General features: G+C 35.9%; 1 protein-coding gene across 14 annotated transcripts in view; it reads right to left on the bottom strand.

The window, feature by feature from the left end:
- CSNK1G3 (casein kinase 1 gamma 3) overlaps positions 1–23,064 on the bottom strand; it is a 111,587-nt gene that overhangs the window by 43,054 nt on the left and 45,469 nt on the right. For all 14 annotated transcript variants that reach the window (XM_045891770.3, XM_054511267.2, XM_045891735.3 and 11 more), the window contains 3 exons: positions 20,235–20,304; positions 4,344–4,492; positions 2,593–2,827 (listed from right to left, as the gene is read on the bottom strand). In XM_045891770.3, the coding sequence (XP_045747726.1) occupies positions 2,593–2,827; positions 4,344–4,492; positions 20,235–20,304 (454 nt within the window). The remainder of the gene's footprint in view (positions 1–2,592; positions 2,828–4,343; positions 4,493–20,234; positions 20,305–23,064) is intronic.

The raw sequence follows: 23,064 nt of genomic DNA, 5'->3' as shown, positions 1-23,064 counted from the left end.
ATGGTTAAGAATGCTTTGGGGCACTGATGGGCAGTTTTCTATGAAGTTAAACAATACCTACCATATGACCCAACAGCAATTCCAATTTTAGGTATTTACCCAAAAGAACTAAACACATATGCCCACTGAAAGATTTAAAAATTCCTAATAGTAAAACACTGTTAATAATCAAAATGTTCATCAACATTAGAATAAATAAAAACTTGTGTGGTGTATTTGTGCAATGGAATACTACTGAGCCTTAAAAAGAAACAAATTACTGGGCCCCTGGGTGGCTCAGTCAGTTGAGTGTCCTGTCCAACTCTTGATCTCGGCTCAGGTCATGATCTCAGCTCAGGTCATAATCTCGGAGTAATGAGATCAAGCCCCACATCAGGCTCCGTGCTGGGTGTGGAGCCTGCTTAAGATTCTCTCACTCTCTCCCCTTCTCCCACTACCCCTCCCCCTTCTCTAAAAAAGAAAAAGAAAAAAAAATCAAAAACAAAAACAAATTACCGATTCTTGAAAAACAAACAATAATCTCATACTGAGCAAAAGAAGCCAGATGATTCCATTTATATGAAGTAACAGAATCAGCAAAACTAATCTATGGTGATAGAAATCACATCAATGGTTACTTTTGGAGAAAGTGGGGAGAAAGCAAGAATGAAGTCTAGGGGATGATAATGTAAATCTTGATAGGATTGTGGGCTACTCACATGTGTACATATGTCAAAAAATCACAAATTACATACTCAAATGTTGTAAACTTTACTCAATGTAAATTTTATTTCATTTTAAAAAATGAACTTTTCAAAAAAATAAGAATTATAAATACTGTCAATTCTAGTAGGCTTGCTTTACATACTGCTATTAGTTACCAATTCTGAAATGACATTCTGAGGATCCTAGGCTTCTAACAATGAGTAAATAGAGTAGTGGTAGCCAGATTTCTCACTGTTGGCAAAGAAAAACATAAACAGAGAAGAGAAGGGAATTACACATATGGAAACGGGAATACTACTTTGTGGTCTTAGAATGAAATTAAAAGTATCATAATCAACTCATGATTCTTAGGAGATAGTATTAATATATGTGTACATATGCAATTTGCATGTGTATATATGTGTGGACATGTGATTCACATACACATATGCATTTCGTAGTTCTGCTGCAGAAGGGGCCTAGAAGCAGTAACACATCAGTAGCAGTGAGTACACCCAGTGCCCAAATCTTGCTTTCCACATAACATCATCCAATAAAAGGACCCAGGGAAACTTGGAGAAATGTCTGTTTCTGGGCTAGAGCAGAGAAACTACAAGATGAATCTGGAACAACTGGTAGCTCCAGAAAGTAAAGTTCTCAAAGAATCATGAGAATAAGCCAGAAGGACAGAGCAGCCAGCTTGATGGAGGAACCAATGGCCAAATCTAGGACAACGTATCAAAATAAATAATGACAGTAATAAACTATACTACTTTCAGTAAGAATCCATTGAGTCCAAACTGACTTTAGTCAATAAATGGGAAAAGAAGAAAAAGCTTCTGCTTACATTAGATTATTGATAAATACACAAGGAATGATGAATTAGAAAATCATCAATGGATGCTAACTAAATCTAGTGGGTAAAATTTGATGAGGAACAACATATTTTTATTCACATAATCTCACAAATCCACTTACAAAATATTCTTGAATTGCAAAGGGAAAATAGAAAACCTGTAGGTGGAGGAACTTAGCAGACACTACACTAAGCAAGGGATCAAAACTACATGCAACCAGATGACATCCTATGCCTCCTGACATGATGCACTGACAACATATCACTTGTGATTTTGTGCTACAAATGCACAAATATAATCATGACGAAATTATGAGACAGACTCAAATTGAAGATATTCTACAAAATAGCCCATAGGTACTCCACAAAAATATGAAGGTCATGAACCATGAAGAAAGGTAAAGGATCCAAAAAAAAAGAAAGGTAAAGGAGTGTTCCAGATAAAAAGAGACTAAAGAGATGTGACAAATAAATGAAATATATGTTCCTAGAATGGATCCTGGACAGGGGAAAAAAAAAAAAAAGCTGTAAGAAACCCTGTGAGGTTGATACTATTTTATAAGGAACCCCCTTTAAAAAGTTAAATAATTTGCCCAAAATTATATAGTTACTACAGAGTAAACAAAACCACTAATGTATGTACTCCCAGCATTAAATGTACATGTCAAAAAATGGCTGTATCAAAAAGCCAGTCTCAAAAATCTTCACACACATTAAATGCAGTTAAAAAATTAAGTATTCTCTCATATCTTTCAATTAAAATCATAGGTATCAGCCTAATTGTATCAAAGTTGAACATTTCAAGTTGTCATATAAAACAAAGGACAGAGTGAATATGAGGATATCTGTCATTCATTTACTCTAGAGTAACTTATTTTAAAAGAACTGTATTAAATATAAATCAAAGTAAACTCTAGCTAGATGTGATTAATAAAGATTACAACAGAAGCAACTGTAACCAACCAAAATTGAACCATAATAACAAATAAAAACTCACACTGTTAGCACAGTTACTGAATTCAAATTTCTGTACTTATGAAAGGTACACATACCTTTTCCTAAATGTGTGTTTATGCTCATATATCTAGCTGTTCCTGTAAGGCTCTTGTGTTCTCTGTATGGTATGTGTTTCTTTGTCTCCGGATCAATATATTCCTTTGCCAAACCAAAATCTATAATATGAATAACTTGCTGGGTTTTGTTTCCTGGTCGTCCTATTAAGAAGTTCTCAGGCTTTACATCTCTGTATATCAAGTTCTTTGAGTGGACATATTCCATGCGAGAGATCTTGATTCACAAAAAAAAGAAAAAAAGAAAAGAAAGAAAGAAAATTTTATTTTAGGCTGTCACTAGCATAAAAAAGCACAATAGAGACAAGACAAAATTCTCATAAACAACATAAAGAAGAAAATAATTAGAAACTGTTTCAGCCCTTTAAAAGTAACATAATAATCAGTCTATAGTTTCTTAAAAATATATCCAATTATGACCAAAGGTCTTTGCTTTCACTGTAATGGTCACTTATAAAAGAAAGTATTTGAATTTCATGAATTCCTTTCATACCAGTGGGCCAGATTCAGACAGCACTTACAGATGATGCCACCTCAGACAATCAAAAAGCTTTATTTACTAATACCAAGTCTTGAACTGAGACATATAAAGAGACATATTCATAAAGTCACCATTTGTTCTTCCTTATCAATTCAATCATCGAGCAACTGTTACAGTTATATTAAAGAAACTTACAATCTAAACTGTTAAATAAAAACAACACAGTACCCTTCAGGATATCTTTCTTTTTCCTTTTTATAACTTACTTATATCTTTCCTTAGGTATTAAACATTTTAAAAGATCTTAAAACCAGAAAATTTTGGAAGACCACTTTAATTTTAATATAGTACATTTTCACCAATTCTTTTACACATTCTCAAATAATGTTCATTGTACAAAATATCACAACATAGGACATTACGAACAAGAAAACAAAATTGCTTCATTTAACCATAATAATGGTTGACAACACAATGTACACATACAGTCACTTAGGCCATTTTCGTTTGTTAACAAATTCTGGATCATAATATACAGTATTTCTATGACCCATATTTTTCATTAATGATATATGTTGAGCATTTTCCAGGTTATAGGACATTCTTTTAATACACACTTTTTAATGGCTACATATTATTTTATGGCTATTAATAATTTACTCAACTAATGCTGTAATTTCTCTATATTTGGGTTGTTTCCCATGTTATGATAAACATCCTTGCACAAAAAACTTTAAGTGTATGTGAAGAGTTCCACTGGATATATCTGTAGAGGTGGAATTAATGAGTCAATGGAGAAAAACAACTTTAAGATTTTGCAAAATACTATTGGCAGAGATTTCAAAACTGCCTTAAATCATCCTCTAAGTTGTTTCCCCATTGGTTTCCTGAAATTTAAATATTTTATGACTCCCTCATTGTTTCTTCTTTTTCTAGGCCATTAGAATTTATTACTAACATTATAAATCCATGTTTCTGAGGGTTCTCTTTTCTAAGCATTCATCTTCTGTATGAAAACAGGGCTAGAAACAATTCTCAAACTTGAGAACATTCTGATCTTAAAGCAGTCTTTCACCCAAATAAAAAACAGCTGGCTCAGTTATTTTAAGTTCTATGCAACCTAATAAAAACTTCATTAGATCAAATGTTCTGTAAAGGTAACATCACAAAACTTGAAACTTTCATTATGAATGTGTGACCAAAAGAACCATACAACCATTCAAACAGTTTCAGAACCTTCTGCTTGACTTACCAGCTGGATAGCGATCATGAGAACTGTCTTAAGAGAAAACGTCCTGTCACATAAATCAAACAAATCTTCCAAACTAGGTCCCAGCAGTTCGAGCACCATGGCGTTGTATTTACCACAAGGGCCAAAATAGTAAACTTGAGGTATACCATCTGGGGGGAAAAAAAGGATTTTAATTATTTCCTCATCTTAAATATCCAACTTTTCTTCCTAAAAATTAGTAAGCAATTTAGGAAATATTTTTGTCTTTTTAAGAAGTGCAGCAGTATTTGCACTTCTTCCATACACACAATGAACTTTTCCTGAGCCAACCTTCTCCCTCCCTGTACCTTTTTCATGTTCACAGGTCAGCCTGGTTACACCTGTCCTGCAGCTGCATTACCGAACAACATCGCAGACAGTGCTTCCGTGTTGGTCTCCAACACCTCACCAGAGCCAGGAACGGGGCCTTTTAGCCTCGTATTTCCACGGCCTACAGAAACGCTTGCTGCACCGGAAAGATCCAATTTTTTTTTTTTTTAACAAAGAAGTCGCTCCTCTCTTGAGTAAGTCTGAGGGAGGCATAATGCTAGCATCATCCTCCAAGATTCCCGTCCTCTGGTGTACACACGCCATACAACTCCCTCCCCGTGAGCGCAGATAAGACCCCCAGATTCCACTCCTGCAATTAGGTTACGTTACGTGTCAAAGGTGATGTAATTAAGGCCCCATCAGTGGGCCTGACCTAACAGGTAAGCCCTTTAAAAAAGAGGGTCTAAAAGTCAAAGATATTCAAAGCAGCAGAGAAGCTCTCTTGTTGATTTTTAAGAAGCAAACTGTCCTGTCATAGAAGATGCCACATGCCCTGGAATGGTGGGCAGGCTCTAGGAACTGAGGGCCTCAATCCCATAGCCGTAAGGAACTGAACTCTGGAAATAACCAGTGAGCAAGGACTCTGAGCCTCAAGCCAGACTCTAGTCCAAGCTTACACCTTGATTACAGCCTTGCAAAATCCTCAACAGAAGACCCAGTTCACCCATCCCTGGAGTCCTGGCCCATGGAAATTGGGAGATAAGGAAATCTCTTGCACTATGCCACTAAATACTAAGTAATTTATTATATGATAATATAAAATAATACGAACTCCAAATATGAAATCTAAATGCACAGAAATCATCTGTATTTGATTTTTAGAACTAAGAGTTTCAAAATAAACTAACATATCATCAGTGACCAATTTATCTTAACAATATATTTATTTATTCATTTGTACAAAGTAAACTTCTTCCATCTTCAATGTCTCACTTTTACTTCCAAGTGATTTTTATTCCTGCTTGCTAGTTTGTTTTTAGTAATTTTAGAAGGGAAAAGACTTGGGCGCCTGGGTGGCTCAGTCATTAAGCATCTGCCTTCGGCTCAGGTCATGATCCCAGGGTCCTGGGATCGAGCCCCGCATCGGGCTCCCTGCTCGGCGGGAAGCCTGCTTCTCCCTCTCCCACTCCCCCTGCTTGTGTTCCCTCTCTCGCTGTGTCTCTCTCTGTCAAATAAGTAAATAAAATCTTTAAAAAAAAAAAAAAAGGGAAAAGACTCTCTCAAGATAAAACTTTCTTATTTTTTTCTAAACTGTCCTATTCTTTTTTAAATACATTTCACTTTGCTTCTCCATAACATTAGTAGTTTGGATAAGACCAGATTTCCTCAAATGTGAATGAGCGAGGCAGCAGGACATCTGGGGATGGGAAGGCAAGATAATAAATCATGGTGCGGGTGGGGAAAAGGGGACAAGTTCAAACTCCATACATGATCCCCCTCCCCAGAAAGAGATTCCCGTCCAACCCCTCCATGTGTGTATGTCTGTACATCCCACCACACACACACACACACACACACACACACACACACACACTGTACTTCCCTTCATCACAGGGTATCACTATTTTAGTGTAAGCCACTCTTATCAGAGCCTGTCTTGCATCCATGTGTCAGATCTACCCCTCACACATGTAGAAAAAAAAAAAAAGTTCAGAAATAGTGAATGAGCAGCTCACGAAAGTTTATTCCAACTCTGAAATACTACTTTTATTGTGCTATACACTGCTTTTATTATGCTATTAAGAACCTGGAGCTGCAATTAAGACATTAAAACTTCTCAGCTACTAAGTTTTTAAAATTATTTCCACAATGTCTTGCTTTCCCCACTCTACCACTGAAAGTTAATTTTCATGCTGTTAATTTAGCAATCTCTAATAACTCACTTCTACTCTTTAGTTTATTGCTTCTGATCTGTAGGATGCAAGCAAACCAGATCAAGCTTGTTAGAACTATATATGGAATGTAAAAATAAACAGGTTCTGAGGTTCTTCCATGAAAGGACTGTCAGAGGGCTTTTTGACTTTCTTCTGAGTCACTATCTGTATTCCTAATAATTGAAGTTGTTGTGAAATGACCTCTCAATAAGGCAGCAATATACTTTGGTTGATTAAATGACTGATTCAGGGACGCCTGGGGGGCTCAGTCGGGTTACGTGCATCTGCCTTCGGCTCAGATCACAATCCTGGGGTCCTGGGATCGAGTCCCACATCAGGCTCCTTGCTCAGCAGGTAATCTGCTTCTTCCTCTGCCCCACCCCCTGCTTGTGCACACTCTCTCTCTCTCTCTGTCTGATAAATAAATAAATAAAATCTTTAAAAAAAAAAAATGACTGATTTATTCAAATGTTTTCAAAGGTTTCCAAAAACAAAATCATTTAAGAACTTTCACTGTCTTAAGTAATTCAATGAATGCTTACAGAATATCCACTACATCCTTATGCACAGGGTGGGACATTATGGATTAAGGGTGGACAAGACACCATGATCAAGGATAATTTAACCCAGGAATGCAAGTTTATGTTAACATCCAAATATCCACCAATGCAATTCACCACAGTAACAGAATAAATATGAAAAACCATGATATCATCTTAATAGATACTGAAAAAGCATGTGTGACATTAACTCTCAGCAAATCTGGAATTCAAGGTAACTTCTTCAACCTGGTAAAGGGCCTCTATGAGAAACTCACAACTAACGTCATATTAACGGTGAAAAAATGAATGCTTTCCATTTACGACTGGGAACAAGACAAGGGTATCCACTTTCACCTCTTTTATTCAACAGTGCAATGAAGCAAAATAAATAAATAAAAGGCATTCTCAAAAATGAACAAAGAGAGTCTGTTACTTTAAGAAAAAGTGAGCTAATTTACTTGTTCCTATTTGTTACCAATAATAAAATTTAAGCTTTCATATAAAAATCAGATTTTGGCTAAATTCATATCTGCCAGGATGACCTTTGAAAGCTTCCCAATACTAAAAAGAGAAAAATACAATACCTTTTCCAATAAACTGTGGTGACATTAACTATTATGACTTAATTTTAGGTAATAAATATAGCAATAATTGAAAATCTAATTCAGTAAACCAGTATTTTCCAAGTGACCAAGGCATGTGTTTATAAATCCATGCACAGGTAAGGGGCACCTGGGTGGCTCAGTCGGTTAAGCGGCTGCCTTAGGCTCAGGTCGTGGTCCCAGAGTCCTAGGATCGAACCCCGCACGGGCTTCCTGCTCAGTGGGGAGTCTGCTTCTCCCTCTCCCTGTGCCTGCCTCTCTGCCTACTTATGCTTTCTCTCTCTCTGTCAAATAAATAAATAAAATCTAAAAAAAAAAAAAAAAATGCACAGGTAAATAAAGTATAATGGATTTTAATATAAGAGAGAATCGGAAAAGGTTTTTCCGTATGGCTTCTAACTCTATACTGCAACTTTAAGAAACTACCACTGGTCAAGTTTTAGTATAGTGCCAAAAGGATATTTACAATTTAAGGGTTAATTAATTAGCCTAGACTAACAAAGCTGTGAGTTAAAATCTTGTTGGAGAAATGTGAATTGGGACATTTTTGGAGGAAAATTGCCCTAACCTTTTAAAAACATGCATACAACTATATTGAAGCCGTTGTTGGTAACAGTAAAAAAAAAAAAAAAAGAAAAGAAAAGAAAAGAAAAAGAAAAAGAAACCAAATGGGAACCACCTAAACATTCATCAACTCCAGACTAACAAAACCAATTATATTATACCCACACTGTGAAATATAACATAGACTTTTACTACCTGTGGAGATAAATTGTGAAGGACAAACTTCTAGTTTTTACTTCTTGTAAGTCTGATGTGATCAATTTTGTTGTTTACAACAACCATACATTACTTTTAAAATAAAATGTTTCTATGAATCATTAAACACACATACGAAAAGATACTGGAAGGAAAAACCAGAAAGCTAAGAGATTACTGGAAGCACAGGTGATTTCTACTTTCATTTTTATACTTTTTAAACTTTTCCAAATTGTTATGCTATTTTTACAACCAGGAATAAAATGCTCATTTTTTAAATTTTTCTGGGACCACAAACAAAATCTTGAACTGGAAAATGATTTAGACTACATTTATTTAATCCATGTATTAACTCACTGAGCAAGTATTTCTTAAACAGTCTCCCAAATATTGAAAATTATACCAGTGTACCACTACTCCTATTAACTATTAGCTTCATTCCGGAGCTCCTAGAAACAAAGCTAAGTACACCTTAGGACTCTGGGCCTTATAATGTGTGTGGGTTCCCTGGCCTTCCCAGCACACCTCACTAACACAAGGCACAGACTTATTCAAAGGTACAATTTACCCTGCCTCACGTCGAGCTCTTCTAAAGCTGCATTTCAAAAATTTCTACTCCAGTTCTGCCATCCAAGCTGCCAGCTTCAATGTTTACCCAACCTTCAAATCTCCTCTTATCAAACTATCTCTATTAAGCATGACATGAAATTTATAATTATTCACACACAATTTCTCACAGATGAGGAAAGGCATGCATAAGTAAGTCTGCTCTGCTCTATTTCATATAAGCCAACTCACTGCCGGGAGAATTACCGTGTACCTAACGTGCACATTCAATCAAGCTACTTACATAACATACCTCTGAGTTTCTATAATAACACCATGAGAAAGATCAGCAAAGGGACAAAAACTGTTTCAGTTTTCTCAAAAACTTCCTTTAATGGTTTCAAAGTGTCTCAAAATTATGTATCTTTACCTTACTCATGATGGCTAAATTCCATAAACAGCATTACATTTTACCGAGTAAATTTAACACTTAGTCTACAATTTGAACAAAAATACTTCAGCTTTATCATGCAACATAATTTTACCTTAAAATATGACTCAGCATAAATCATTGGGGGATAAAAAAGGATAACCCTAAATGACTCTTTAAGATATATACTGTTCTATGAATCAATGAGTATACTTCTTAGGTAAGTATTAATAATGTATTTCAACACCAATTTCATGTCACCTGAAGTATAAAATCAAGAGTTAATAATTTTTCTTAAAAAATCAAGAACGTAAAGCAAACACTGTAAAGGTCAAACTAGAATTTCATTTCCCAGGAAAGTCTGGGCAGTTTTCTAACACTGAACAAAGAAAATTAAATTGTTAGGAGTTAGGAAACTGCAGCAACTAACAAACAGGAGCTAGGGAGTACCCCAAGCAAAAACAAAACAAAACCACCACAGCCAATATGAATATGGGAGGCAAGACCACCAGGGAGAGGATTTATGGAAGGAGAGATGAAGGAAAAGAGGGTGAAAGAGAAGAGAAAAGCAGAAAGAAGGTTTAGAAGGAAGAGTAATGAGGTGTTACATTATTACTGATGCCTCTTGATCAAAGTACTTGGCTACTGAATTCCATGAATGCAAACCAACTCAGAAGCAGGAACAAGCTTTGTATTTGGTCTTATATCCAGTGAAGTTTCAACTATCAACTTACACTGCACCCAATTTGAACTGTTTTAAAATTCTCTGTGAGACTACTATAAAGAGCCATCCATTGTGAATTTATGAAAGTTAGTTCTGATAATTTCCGATATCACTAATTTTCAGGGCTGCTAATTAGCACCCCTCATCTTCAAGACAAGTATATCTTTCCCCAAGAAACCTGAAGAATGGGCAAAAATACAAAAGTCATATACTATTTGAAAATACAATCTCACCCTTAGTCTCCTAAAATTGATTTTATTAAACACTTCATTTTATATTTCAGCCTTCCATTTAAGTGACAAAACATTCATTAATTTAAGTCACAGAACAACATCAGGAGGTCTAACAAGCACTCTTAAAGACTGCTTAGTACTTTGTGCCAGGTATTGAAGTACTTGAGTTCCTTAGAGTTGGACAATAGTTAAACATTATTATTAAAAGAAATAATATGTTGTTTCATTCCGTTTTTTGGGTCTGGTATTGTTCTTATGGGAAGGATTAGAACAAAAGCATTAACATTCTGATTAGGAAATTTGACTTTACAGATGTGCTTCAGAAAACCTAAAATCTGATTAGAAATACTATACACATAGTACACACAGGCTATGTTCTTTTCCAAGGAAGTTTTACATTAGGGCATTCTTAACCTTTAACATAAATGCTTATACTCTTAGCTGAGCAGTTCTCAACATGTGGTCTGGAGACACACAGGGCGGGGGGGGGGGGGTGGCCCATGAGACCCTTTAGGAGGTCAATGACATCAAAATTATTTTTATAGTAACACTAAGATGTCCTTTACCTTTTCACTCTCCTCTCACAAGTGAACAGTCGAATTTTCCAGAGGTTACATGACATGTGATATGGTGACAGACTGAACAAAGAAGATAAGGAGAATCTAGCTGTTTTCTAGTAAGCCAGACATTAAAGAAATGTGCAAATTTGTAAAATTAAGGAAACTTTTCTCACATTTTTTTGACTTGGAAAATATGGTTAGTAAAAGAGTGATTTTAAAATATTAGTGTTGGGCGCCTGGGTGGCTCAGTTGGTTAAGCGACTGCCTTCGGCTCAGGTCATGATCCTGGAGTCCCGGGATCGAGTCCCGCATCAGGCTCCCTGCTCGGCAGGGAGTCTGCTTCTCCCTCTGACCCTCCTCCCTCTCATGCTCTCTGTCTCTCATTCTCTCTGTCTCAAATAAATAAAAAAATAAAAATAAAAAAATAAAAAATAATAATAATAAAATATTAGTGTTATTTTAAAATGAATTAATATACCAACATTTTTATATTTATGTTTTAATTTCTCATGTGGTAAATATCAACAGCTAATAACTCACAACAACAAAAGGTCTCTGGGATCTTCAAAAAGTCTGAAGGGTAAAAAAGGATCCTGAGACTCAAAAGTCTGAGAATTGCTGACCCAGCTGAACAGCAAGCTCTGATGTGAACAAGTAGGTGCACTGAGTTCCAGACTTGGCCAACAGTGGTTCCATTAAATTCCAGCACCCACATTTAGTAATAAAACTCTACCAATTAACCCCAAATAAAATAAAGCCACCCCACTGTAAAAAGAAAAAAAAAGTCCTTTCTGTGATAATTCTATTTACACATTGAGACTATTTTAAATTTCAGAGAACATTCAAAAAAATAACACCTACAAACAAGTATTGTTCATTATATCAAATATTGAATATTATATTGCATGAATATTGAATAAAATTTTATTTGCTATATATTATTCATTTTTTAGTTATTATCCTCTGGGCCTAGTTAATTAAGGAAAAAACAAATCCTCTGTATCATTTTTACCCCCAAGCTTCTAGTTTGCAAATTTTTTTCTCACAATGTGCTACTTTATATTTAAATCAAAATAAATCAAAATAAATCAAAAATAAAAATGAAATATGTGGGCGCCTGGGTGCCTCAGTCGTTAAGCGTCTGCCTTCGGCTCAGGTCATGATCCCGGGGTCCTGGGATCGAGCCCCGCATCGGGCTCCCCGCTCGGCGGGAAGCCTGCTTCTCCCTCTCTCATTCCCCCTGCTTGTGTTCCCTCTCTAGCTGTCTCTCTCTTTCTGTCAAATAAATAAAATAAAATCTTAAAAAAAAAAAAAAATGAAATATGGAAGCATCATACTGTTTTTAATGGCTTTACACTTCCAATCTTTTTACGATTACATAGAGAAATTTAAAAACGATGCTGCATTTTAGAAAATTAAATCCATCACCATTTAGTCCTACCCTATTCAAAGGTATGGTTTTTTTAATTTAAGATTCTTATGTGATTAATTTCTCACTAAAAATACTGTAATTACCACATAACATACAACGATTCTAGTACCTGCACCATATAAACCAAACTAAAACCACTAACAGTTAACCGTTCCTTCTTACATTGATAACACATAGCATTCTTTAAATGCACACATCGTCCATCAACTATAAGGATTTTAACACAAAAACTTTGTAAAAAGTAGCAATATACATATGTAGTCACGTATAAATTAGTAAGAGTTCAGCAATGCATAACTGACAGAAATTCCTATACAGAGAGGCCTCCGTAAGGAATGAGAAATATTACGTATACTTAAGAGGTCTTCTAAAAGCAATTCACTAAGACAGAAAAGGGAACTCTCAGAAACTGCTACATCAACTGTTGGTTATCTGAGCTGAGATTAAGTCTACACTAACCACTGGCTCATCCACACAGTATTCTTTATTGTTTGTTAATACCAAAATACAATAGGTGACATTCTAATCAGTATATTCACTTCACTTTCATGGTTTTTACAATATTTTCCTCTCAGCTTTCTCAAATAGACATAAGATACACAGAAAGAGTAGAATTTCTTAAATTTCTTCAACACAGAAAAACTCAGGCTTCTCAATGAATAAAAGGAACTTTAGATATTAACAAATGTTCCATACATTATGGAATCACCAACACGCATTTAGCTAGCAGACAGACCTAAACTGTCTTGAAAAGGGGGATGTGAAAATGGAGGCGTCTGTAAACCAGATCAAAACACAGAGGCAACACCTAAATCCTGACTTTTTGACAAAGCACAAACCAAGAAGGCAGAGGGGTCAGTACAAGGCAGGGAGAGGAGCTCTTTTAACAGCTCTTGAAAGGCAGTACCATGGAGAGGTATAATTTTAGAAAGAGCCACTGCTGCTATTACCAAATTATTGTTTAGAACTACATAGTTCAGGGCACATCAAAAAGCCAAGGCACTCACTTAGAAACAATGATTTAACATACGCATGGTCTCAAACAGGGTGTTTGATATCACTCCTATATTTGCAGATTGCCAACAACAGTAATTTATTTTTTATTTTTTTTTTTAAAGATTTTATTTATTTATTTGAGACAGAATGAGAGACAGAGAGCATGAGAGGGAGGAGGGTCAGAGGGAGAAGCAGACACCCCGCCGAGCAGGGAGCCCGATTTGGGACTCGATCCCGGGACTCCAGGATCATGACCTGAGCCGAAGGCAGTCGCTTAACCAACTGAGCCACCCAGGCGCCCCAGCAACAGTAATTTATAACAGAAAAAAAGATTATTCTACTTCCTTTGGTAAGCAATAACTTATGACAAAGAAAGGGTATTTTACTTTCTGTTAGAAAGATTATCAGCTAATAAAGAAATGCTGAGGAATAAATAATTGCAAAGTTTTCCCCAGCAGAGCCTATGAAAACCATCTGCTATGAAGAATTAACATAAAGAAGCAATACTCAGAATCACTGATCTTCAGAGAAAATTACCCCATAAATTTCAAAACATAGTCCATGCATTCTCATCAAGTATCAACAATTCAACATAACTTTTTTTCAAGTAAATAAAAAAACGGATTATCCTAATAATTAAAACTATGCTTCTCTAGAAAGTGATTATTTTTAGATGGCTGAACTGTACAGTTCAGTTAACTAGGTAACTATCTGGCTATCGTCTAGGCTTAACATTTCTGTTATTCTAAAAAATACTTATTGATTTTTTTCCTTCTACTTCCAGATCCCTAAAATGAGGAATTAAATTCGCCTAATTAGAGAATAATACACAAATGAAATAAATTAAAACAAATAAAATTTTTGAAATGGTATGGCTATACTTCTATGTCAGAAATGAAATAAACTAAAAACTTATTAATATAACAATCTTTATAATACTGATATATCAAACTTCCAACACCAATCCCAGAAGTTAAAAAAAAAAAACTATAGGAAATTTTGAAATGGAATATATTATATATCACAACTTCACATCTAGTAAGAGAAAACAGTCTTTCTCATTTAAGAAATGAGTTAAGAAATCAGTTCAACCATCTACCAAGGAACTACAATTGTCAAGCATTCTGCTCAGTTTCAAGGATAAAAAAGTGAATACATCATTTCACTGCCCTTAAAGAGTTCAAATGTTAGTGGAGGGGACAGACATAAGCAAATAATAACGTAATATAATATGATACGAGAAAACTAAAGATATATTCAAAATAACGTCAGGTCAAAGAAGAAGCATTTCTGCAAAGAAACAAAACAATGTCAGGAAATGCATTGCAAAAGGGGTGACATTTAGCTAGGGCCTGAAGAAAGAAGGAATTCACTGAGAAAGAAAGACATTCCACATAGGGAAATACAGACAGATGAAAATAATAAGATATTTTCAAGGAACAGTAAGTTGAGAGCAACCAAAAAGTGGATTAGTATAAAAAGAAAGAAATTTGGATTTTATGCTAAATGGTATGACAGAACTTTGGGATCATCCCAATTGGCCGAAATCAAAGGCAACTAATGTTTTCAGCAAAGAGGTCTTTGGGAAGAGAGAAAAATCACTGGAAAAGTAAGGAGAAAAGAAGGGAGGGAGCGAAATTCTAGGTATACAGAATTTCTCATTCCACTAGGGACATACATGTATAACTAAATTCTAAGAACGGAGGCAAGAGAGAAAGAATTGGAAGGTATCCTTATTTAGACACCAATTTCATCTTTTTCTCCCTCCCTTCGGTTTCAAAAAATTCCGGCTCTTAAGATGAAAGCCACATACTAAGAACAGGAGCAGGAAGCTAAAGAGAGCCGATGCCTTACCGTTGAGCAGCTGTATCAACCCTACAATTGTCTACCTGAAAACTCCTGTTGATTCTTCCTCACAAAATATCCCTTCACTTGTGTAAACTACTGCTATCATGATTTTTGTTACTGACAAAGTCATTTGTGCCCAACACCATGGTCAGCATGCTTTTGTCTCTTGTTTCTCTTCTCGTGTCACGCTCTGTACTCTCCCTTGGGGGATCTCAACCCTTAGCTTTAGAAACCACCTATGTGCTGATGACTCCCAAATCTAGATCTTGTTTGACTCAGGAAATGCTGACTGGATGTGACAAAACAAGACTATTCAATATATTACATTTTCGCTACCACAGAAAGCGATCTTGGTATAAAACACAATATTCCAATCCTACGGAAAGCTAAGTAGTACGAGAGAGGCAATCCCTCATCTATGCACTAAAGCTGTACGGTCCCACTGTCTGTATAGAACGGATTCAGTGAACAAATGAGAGAGAAAACAGGGATATTCTCCGAGCAGTTAGAGAAAGAGAACGAGAGACATATGGACTTACAGGGGGTTCAAAACCCAGACAGGCAGAACTAGAGAAATTATGTATGTTTTCACAGACAGCTCAATAAATAATTCTAAATAAATCCATCTTTTAATTTTTGTTTTTATTGTGGTCAGACATACATGATATAAAATGTGTTATTTTAACCATTTGTAAGTATACAGGTCAGTGGTATGAGGCAAATATTCACACTGCTGGGCAACCGTCACCACTACTCATCTCCAGAACTCTTTCATCACTTCATACTGAAACTCCATACCCATGAAATAGTATTTTCCCATTTCCCTCTCCCCTCAGCCCCTGGCAACCACCATTCTGCTGCCTGTCTCTCTGAATCTGACTACTCTTGGTACCTCAAATAAGTGGAATCACATAGTATTTGTCCCTTCATGACAGGCTTATTTTAGTTAGCAAAATGTCCTCAAGGTTCATCTATATTGTAGCATGTGTCCAAACTTCCCTTCTTTTTTAAGACTGAGTAATATTTCAGGGCACCTGGCTGGCTCAGTCAGTTAAGCATCTGCCTTTAGCTCAGGTCATGATCCTGGAGTCCCAGGATGGAGCCCCACATGAGGGTCCCTGCTCAGCAGGGAGTCTGCTTCTCCCTCTGACCCTCCCCTTTCTCGTGCTCTCTCTCTCTCAAATAAATAAAATCTTAAAAAAAAAAAGACTGAATAATATATTTCCTTGTATGTATAGATTACATTTTGTTTATCCATCCATCCACTGATGGACACTTGGGTTGTTCCCACCCCACTACTGCAAATCATGCTGCTCTGAACATGGGTTTACGAATATCTGCTAGCATGCAATCTCTGGTACAGATAACAAGAAGTGGAATTGCTGGATCAAATGGCAATTCTATGTTTAACTTTTTTGAGGAACTGTTTTCCATAATGTCTGCAGCTGTACCATTTTACATTCCCACCAGCAATGCACATTCATACCAACACTTGTTTACTGGTTGCTGGTTGTCTTTCATTTGTTTGATAACAGCCATTCTATGGGTATGAAGTGGTATATCTCTGTAGTTTTGATTTACATTTCCCTAATGATTACTGATACTGAGCATCTTTTCAGGTGCTTATTGGCCATCTGTATATATTTGGAGAAATGTCTATTTAAGCCCTTTGCCCACTTTTGAAGTGGACTGCCTGTATCTTGGGGTCAAGTCTTAGGAGTTCATTAAATAGTGTGGATATTGATTAATTATACCTATTTTTAAAGAGAACACTAACAAGCAAACTGCTACTTAAATAAAACTTGAAGTGCCTTAAGAGAGTTTTAAGTTAAATTACTTTGAATGGCTTATTTATGATTAAGAGCAGTCTGAAAATATAATCCTTTCAAGTATCAATTCCAAAATCAAACTTTTTTTTTTTTTAGTAGACTAGACGCTGACTGTGGGGCTTGAACTCGGGACCCTGAGATCAAGAGTCACATGCTCTCTACTGACTGAGCCAGCCAGCAGCCCCCAATTCAAACTATTTTAAAATCATAAGTCCCTCCCCAAACAACTAAACTCTTGTTTTGCTACAAAGCTCACAGGGGCACTCAAAAATGTTTTAAAATTCATGATTGATAAAAAACTATATAGTAACCTAAATTCACATGATTCACATAAAATACTCAAAACTATTCACACTTTTGTCAGCTCCATGCAATACCATTCGTATTTTGACCTCCATAAATGCTATGCCATGGAGCACAGGGGAGCACCTGATATATACGGACTGTCTTCTACATGGTGGGCCCTGTCACTGTGGAACACTGCAGCCTTACGGCATTCAAGTGGTAAAGACACGGGCTTCCTTTTTATTACTACTCTGACATAACTTGTAAAGTTAAAAAAGGCAAAGAATATAATAATAAAGTTAAGTGTACCTCTGGTATTCAATGACTCCCTAAACTCTAAACTGACTTATTCATTCTTCTCTAATTAAAGTGTTCAATCCTATTTTTCCAACCGATAGCTCTACTACGTAAGTAATGACCAATCTATTATCTTTATCTCCCCAGCATCCACTCTTCCTTCTGATTAACACCTGTTTCCCAATAGGCAACCACCTTGCCCCATTCTCAGTCCCAGAGTTTCAGGTAGCTGCTGAGATGAGCAGAAGATCTAAGTTTGGGCAATCACATTCATAGCAATTAAAACAAGGAAAGGCATGGGACACAAAATAAGACAGAAAGATTTGGTCCTAGAACTTCTGCTAGATTTTCAGGAAAGAAATGACATTATAGGGATGGCTGGGTAGCTCAGTCGGTTAAGCATCTGCCTTCGGCTCAGGTCATCATTCCAGGGTCCTGGGATCGAGACCCAAATCAGGCTCCCTGCTCAGTGGGGAGTCTGCTTCTCCCTCTCCCTCTGCCACTCCCCCTGCTTGTGCTCGCTCTTGCTCCCTCTCTCTGTCAAATAAATAAATAAAATCTTTAAAAAAAAGAAGAAAAAGAGGGGCACCTGTGTGGCTCAGTCGTTAAGCGTCTGCCTTCAGCTCAGGTCATGATCCCAGGGTCCTGGGATCGAGCCCCGCATCAGGCTCCCTGCTCGGCGGAGAGCCTGCTTCTCCCTCTCCCACTCCCCCTGCTTGTGTTCCCTCTCTCGCTGTCTCTCTCTCCGTCAAATAAATAAATAAAATCTTTAATGAAAAAAAAAAGAAAAGAAATGGCATAATTGCTAAGTTAGGCTACTGGTAACTACCTCTGCCATCTCATAAAAAGGGCCGACCAGAAAATGAATCTTACACACAAACACACACACACACACACACACAAAGGCAGAGCACAGAAACAAATTCAAGAATGTCCCTGATGGCAGAATTTGAAATCCTGGGTACAATAATATCTTATAAATAGGTCCCTTCTCTGAATTTCCAGTAGATGAGCCAATAAACTCTTTTTTTTTTTTTAACTTAGTTTCTTCAGGCTTTCTATCACTTGCTAGTTCTAACTAATATGTATGGTTTCACACATAATTAGTTTTATCCCCCCTATCCTTTAAATTTCAGTTGCCAGTGTTAATTTTGATAACTCCTGAAGGGCTATCTGTATCAGACTTAGATGTGCATTATAAGAAGCCTACAGTGATAAAAACATTAATACAAAATGTCAATTTATTGTCCCCACAGTGACTACTCATTTGGAAAGTATGCTGTTAGAAAAAAAGAACGTGCAAAATTAATAATGCATTAAGAAGTGCTCAGCTCTATGAACTAGAATGTAAATGTGTGCTTACAAAAAGACACATGAAAAAATTCCATTTTATTAAATCTGGGGAAACAAAATATCCCTACCTGATAAGAAACTACACATACAAAATCATTACAGTTAGCAGAACAGAAGTAAACAGAAAAAGTATAGCTGTGAGAGGCTTCCACATAAAGGCCATGCAACATACTATAGGAAATGTTCTCATTAGTTTTTTTCCAATGGCAAAAAATATCCATTCTCACTAATTTTGGAGTTTACATAAAAATACATCTGTACTTAAAAAAAAAAAAAATTCACCTGTATTAACTTCCTACAGCCAATGTAATTACTGCATGCTTGTGGCTTAAAACAGCAATTTATTTTGTCACAGATCTGGAGCCCAGAAATCTGAAATCAGTGTCGTTAGGTTGAACCAAGGTGTGGGCAGGGGCATGTTTCCTCTGAAGGTTCTGAGGGAGGATCCCAGAAGCCGCTCCCAGGTTTGCGTGACTGCCATCATTCCCTGCTTACGGCTCTATCACTCCAATCTCTGCCTTTATAGCCACTTTGCCTTCTCCTGTTCTGTGTATATAAAATATCCCTCTCTTCTACAAGGACATTTGTGACTGTGTTTAGGTGATACCGAGATAATCCAGAATAATCTACCCATTGCAAGATCTTTAACTTCATCATACCTGCAAAGGTAAATTTACAGGTTCCAAGGATTATGATATGGATATCTTTTACGGGGCCATTTTTCAGCCTACTACTATGTCATAAATCATTTCAATAAATAATATCACCAAAAAGGCTAAGACTATAGGAGTCATATGCATCTTGTATTCTCAAATTAAATGTTTTTCATAATGTTCTCTATTCTTATTAGCACCAACAGAGTAAGCTCCAAAAAATGTCATAATTAAAATAAAAAGAGGGACACCTGAGTGGCTCCATCAGTCAAGCGTCTGCCTTGGGCTCAGGTCATGATCCCAGCATCCCGGAATCGAGTCCCGCATCGGGCTCCCTGCTGAGCAGGGAGCCTGCTTCTCCCTCTGCCTGCCTCTCTCTCTCTGACATATAAATAAATAAAATCTTTAAAAAATAAAATAAAATGAGAACATTAAGACTCTAGTAAGGAAATGTCTTGTAAGCATAACCTTAAGAAGTGATTCATTTTAACCAAATTTAAAATCTCTTCTTTGAAACCAAAGAGTTATTATGATAACAATTCAATTTATGACAAATTTAAAAGTTAATATAAGACTTTACCTCCAGATCCTAACTGCTTGTAGAATCTGTATTCCAAATGCAGCTGTGGTGCTCTGGATTTCATGGGCTCCTAATTAAAAAATAAACAAAAATAACAAAAAATATTTAAATTATTAAAACATCCCTAGGCCCTAATCCCAAATGTTATAAATCTTGGTGTCAACTCATAATTTAATATTCTACTAGGCATCTTTCTCTAACATTAGATCCAAATAAAAATCAACTTTACATTCAATTAAAATCAACTGATACCATAAACGTACATAAGGTTAACTGCTATTAGAAGCAGCAGTAAGGAAATCTATATGTTTGACTCTTTGACCCTGAAGAAAATTATACTCCAAACATTCATGACTACGGAAAACGGTGGCCCTACTCTTTTTTCTCCCATTCCCAAGAATTCACCTCTGAGCTGTGTATTTCTCATGTAAAGGTTCTAGGTTAAAGGGAAGTCATAGACAAGTAGAGAAAGAACAAAGATGAAAATATGAAAATTTTGACAGGAGCAAGATATTTTTAAAATCTTTTCTAACTAGGGTATAGCTTACAATCAAACACGTAGTTCATAAGCATTACATCCATGAGCTTAGTTAACTACATATACTCCCACAACCACCACCTCAAAAAACCTTCAGAACATTTCCATCATCCTTCCCTGAGAGGCAGTCCCTTGTTGACTTTTATCACCTTTGGATGAGTTTCATCTGTTGTTGGATTTCATATAAATGACATTATTCAGTGTATGTTTTATATGTGTGTGTCTGGCTTTTTTTCACCCAACATAATGTTTTTAAGATTTACACACACACACACACACACACAGAAACAAAAACAAAAGCAAAGGAGACTCTAGATATAAGTAATAAACAATAAATGTGTGAATATATCTGTAGAAAGCAAGAAACTATTTAACAAAGTAACAGGAAATCTGTACAAGATCTAGTAGGAAAGTATAACAAAGTAACAATATTTAAACAAAATCAACAGAACTTCAAAAAAATTTTAAGACTTCAATAACTGAACTTGCAAACTCAGTCTGCCAGCAAATTAACACAACAGAAGAGAGACTTTGGAAACTGGAAGATATAAGGGAAAACATCTATAGAACTAGAAAATGATGTAGAATGCCTCTATAGAAATTATACGGAATGCATTATGGAAGAAGAAAAATGGAAAATGCAGAAAAAAAGCAGAAAGATCAGAGACCTAGACAATACACTGAGAAAATCTAATAGACATTTGATAAGAGTCTCAGGAGGACAGGAGGGAAAGAAGTGAGCAGAAGCAACAACTGAAGAAGTAATTGCTATGAATCTTTGAGAACTGATGAAAGACAACAAACTACAGACTCAGGAGGAATGTGGATCCCAAACAAAAGAACTAAAAACAAATCTATACCAAGACCTATTATAATGAAACTATAACCCATTACAAGGATTTCAAATAAGGAATGAGTAAAATCCCAGGGGACCAATTACAGCCATAAACATTATTTTAAGAGAAAACAATGAGCTCAGCTCTTGAGAGGCAGGATAGAATAGTTAAAAGCACAGACACTAAAACTACACTGTTCTGAGTTTGAATCCTAAATCTACTACGTACTAACTGAGTGGCTTTGGCAAATTACTTAACCTTTTTGTACGTCTCAGTTTCCTCCTCTACAAAAGAGGGATAAAACTTTATCCTTTTCATTATACATATATGCATATTATTATTTATATTTTATATACATACATTTACATATATGACTTAAAACAGTGCCTTCCACATAGTGAGTGCTATAATACCTATAAATTCTTCACTTAACTCTACAGAAGTATGTAACCATAAAATGTAATCAAAGATGCCCACTTACGCAATCACCAGTGAAATTAAATATATAACTTACCCACTCGCTAAAACTCCCTAGATAAAAACACAAACTCAGGTCTAATTTAGGTGAGTCAGTTCAGCTTGATTCCAGTACTTTACTAGCAGTAAAATTTTATTACACCACCATATAACAAAAGTCTAGCAGGCTGACATTTTAATTATTCATGAACACCAGGTTATTAGATACAACAGATAAGGGTACCAGCTGAGGTCAGATTAACAAATTACCCAGAAACAAACTATCAACATGAACTAGGATAAACATTAAATAAACGTGAAAACCTTTCTAAGAGATAGCAGAACTGAAAGTTGTCACTGAAATCTGCTCTCTGAACACCACTGTTATCAAAATGCCCCTATTTGTACCAAAATAGAGAAATCAGATGGCACTGAAGGTAGACAGACATAACATTTTCAAGTGATTATTTTTAAGGCAGGTTCTGAACAAAATTATGTTATATGTTATATATACAAACAAGAAAATATATAAGGAAATTTTATATTTTATATACAAAAATACTTAATAAACTAAGTACCAAACTATGGCCCAATAGTTTATGTGAAATGTCTTCTGTCCTACCAATATATTTTTGGATGAATTCAAGGCAAAGGTGACTCTATACATCATACTTAAACCTCAAAATACTAGACACAGATCCCCAAAAATTGCCAGTTTCACAAAGAAACCACAATTATTATATGTAGTGCTGATCACTGTGCTTTATAAAAAGGGGCAAATCAGAGCAGAGGGAGACTGTCCGAAAAAAAAAAAAGAAGGAAAACAATCACTAAGGGGATAGTGATATGGCATGAAGATAAACTAAAAAGAGTTGTACGCACGTGTGTATATGTAAGACTGAAAGATGACATTCTAAATGTTTACTAAGACATCAGTGGTGCAAGCAGGGTAAACAAGTCCCAAATCGGAGAATAACAAGACCTAAGGGTTACCAATTAA

The sequence above is a fragment of the Mirounga angustirostris genome, unplaced genomic scaffold, assembly GCF_029215605.1.
Source record: "Mirounga angustirostris isolate CCGP_5_RB_7025 unplaced genomic scaffold, mMirAng1.0.hap1 SCAF_7, whole genome shotgun sequence".
Classification (NCBI taxonomy): Eukaryota; Metazoa; Chordata; class Mammalia; order Carnivora; family Phocidae; genus Mirounga; species Mirounga angustirostris.
The sequence above is the reverse complement of the archived record's forward strand: the minus strand, read 5'-3'. Positions and strand labels throughout refer to the sequence as shown.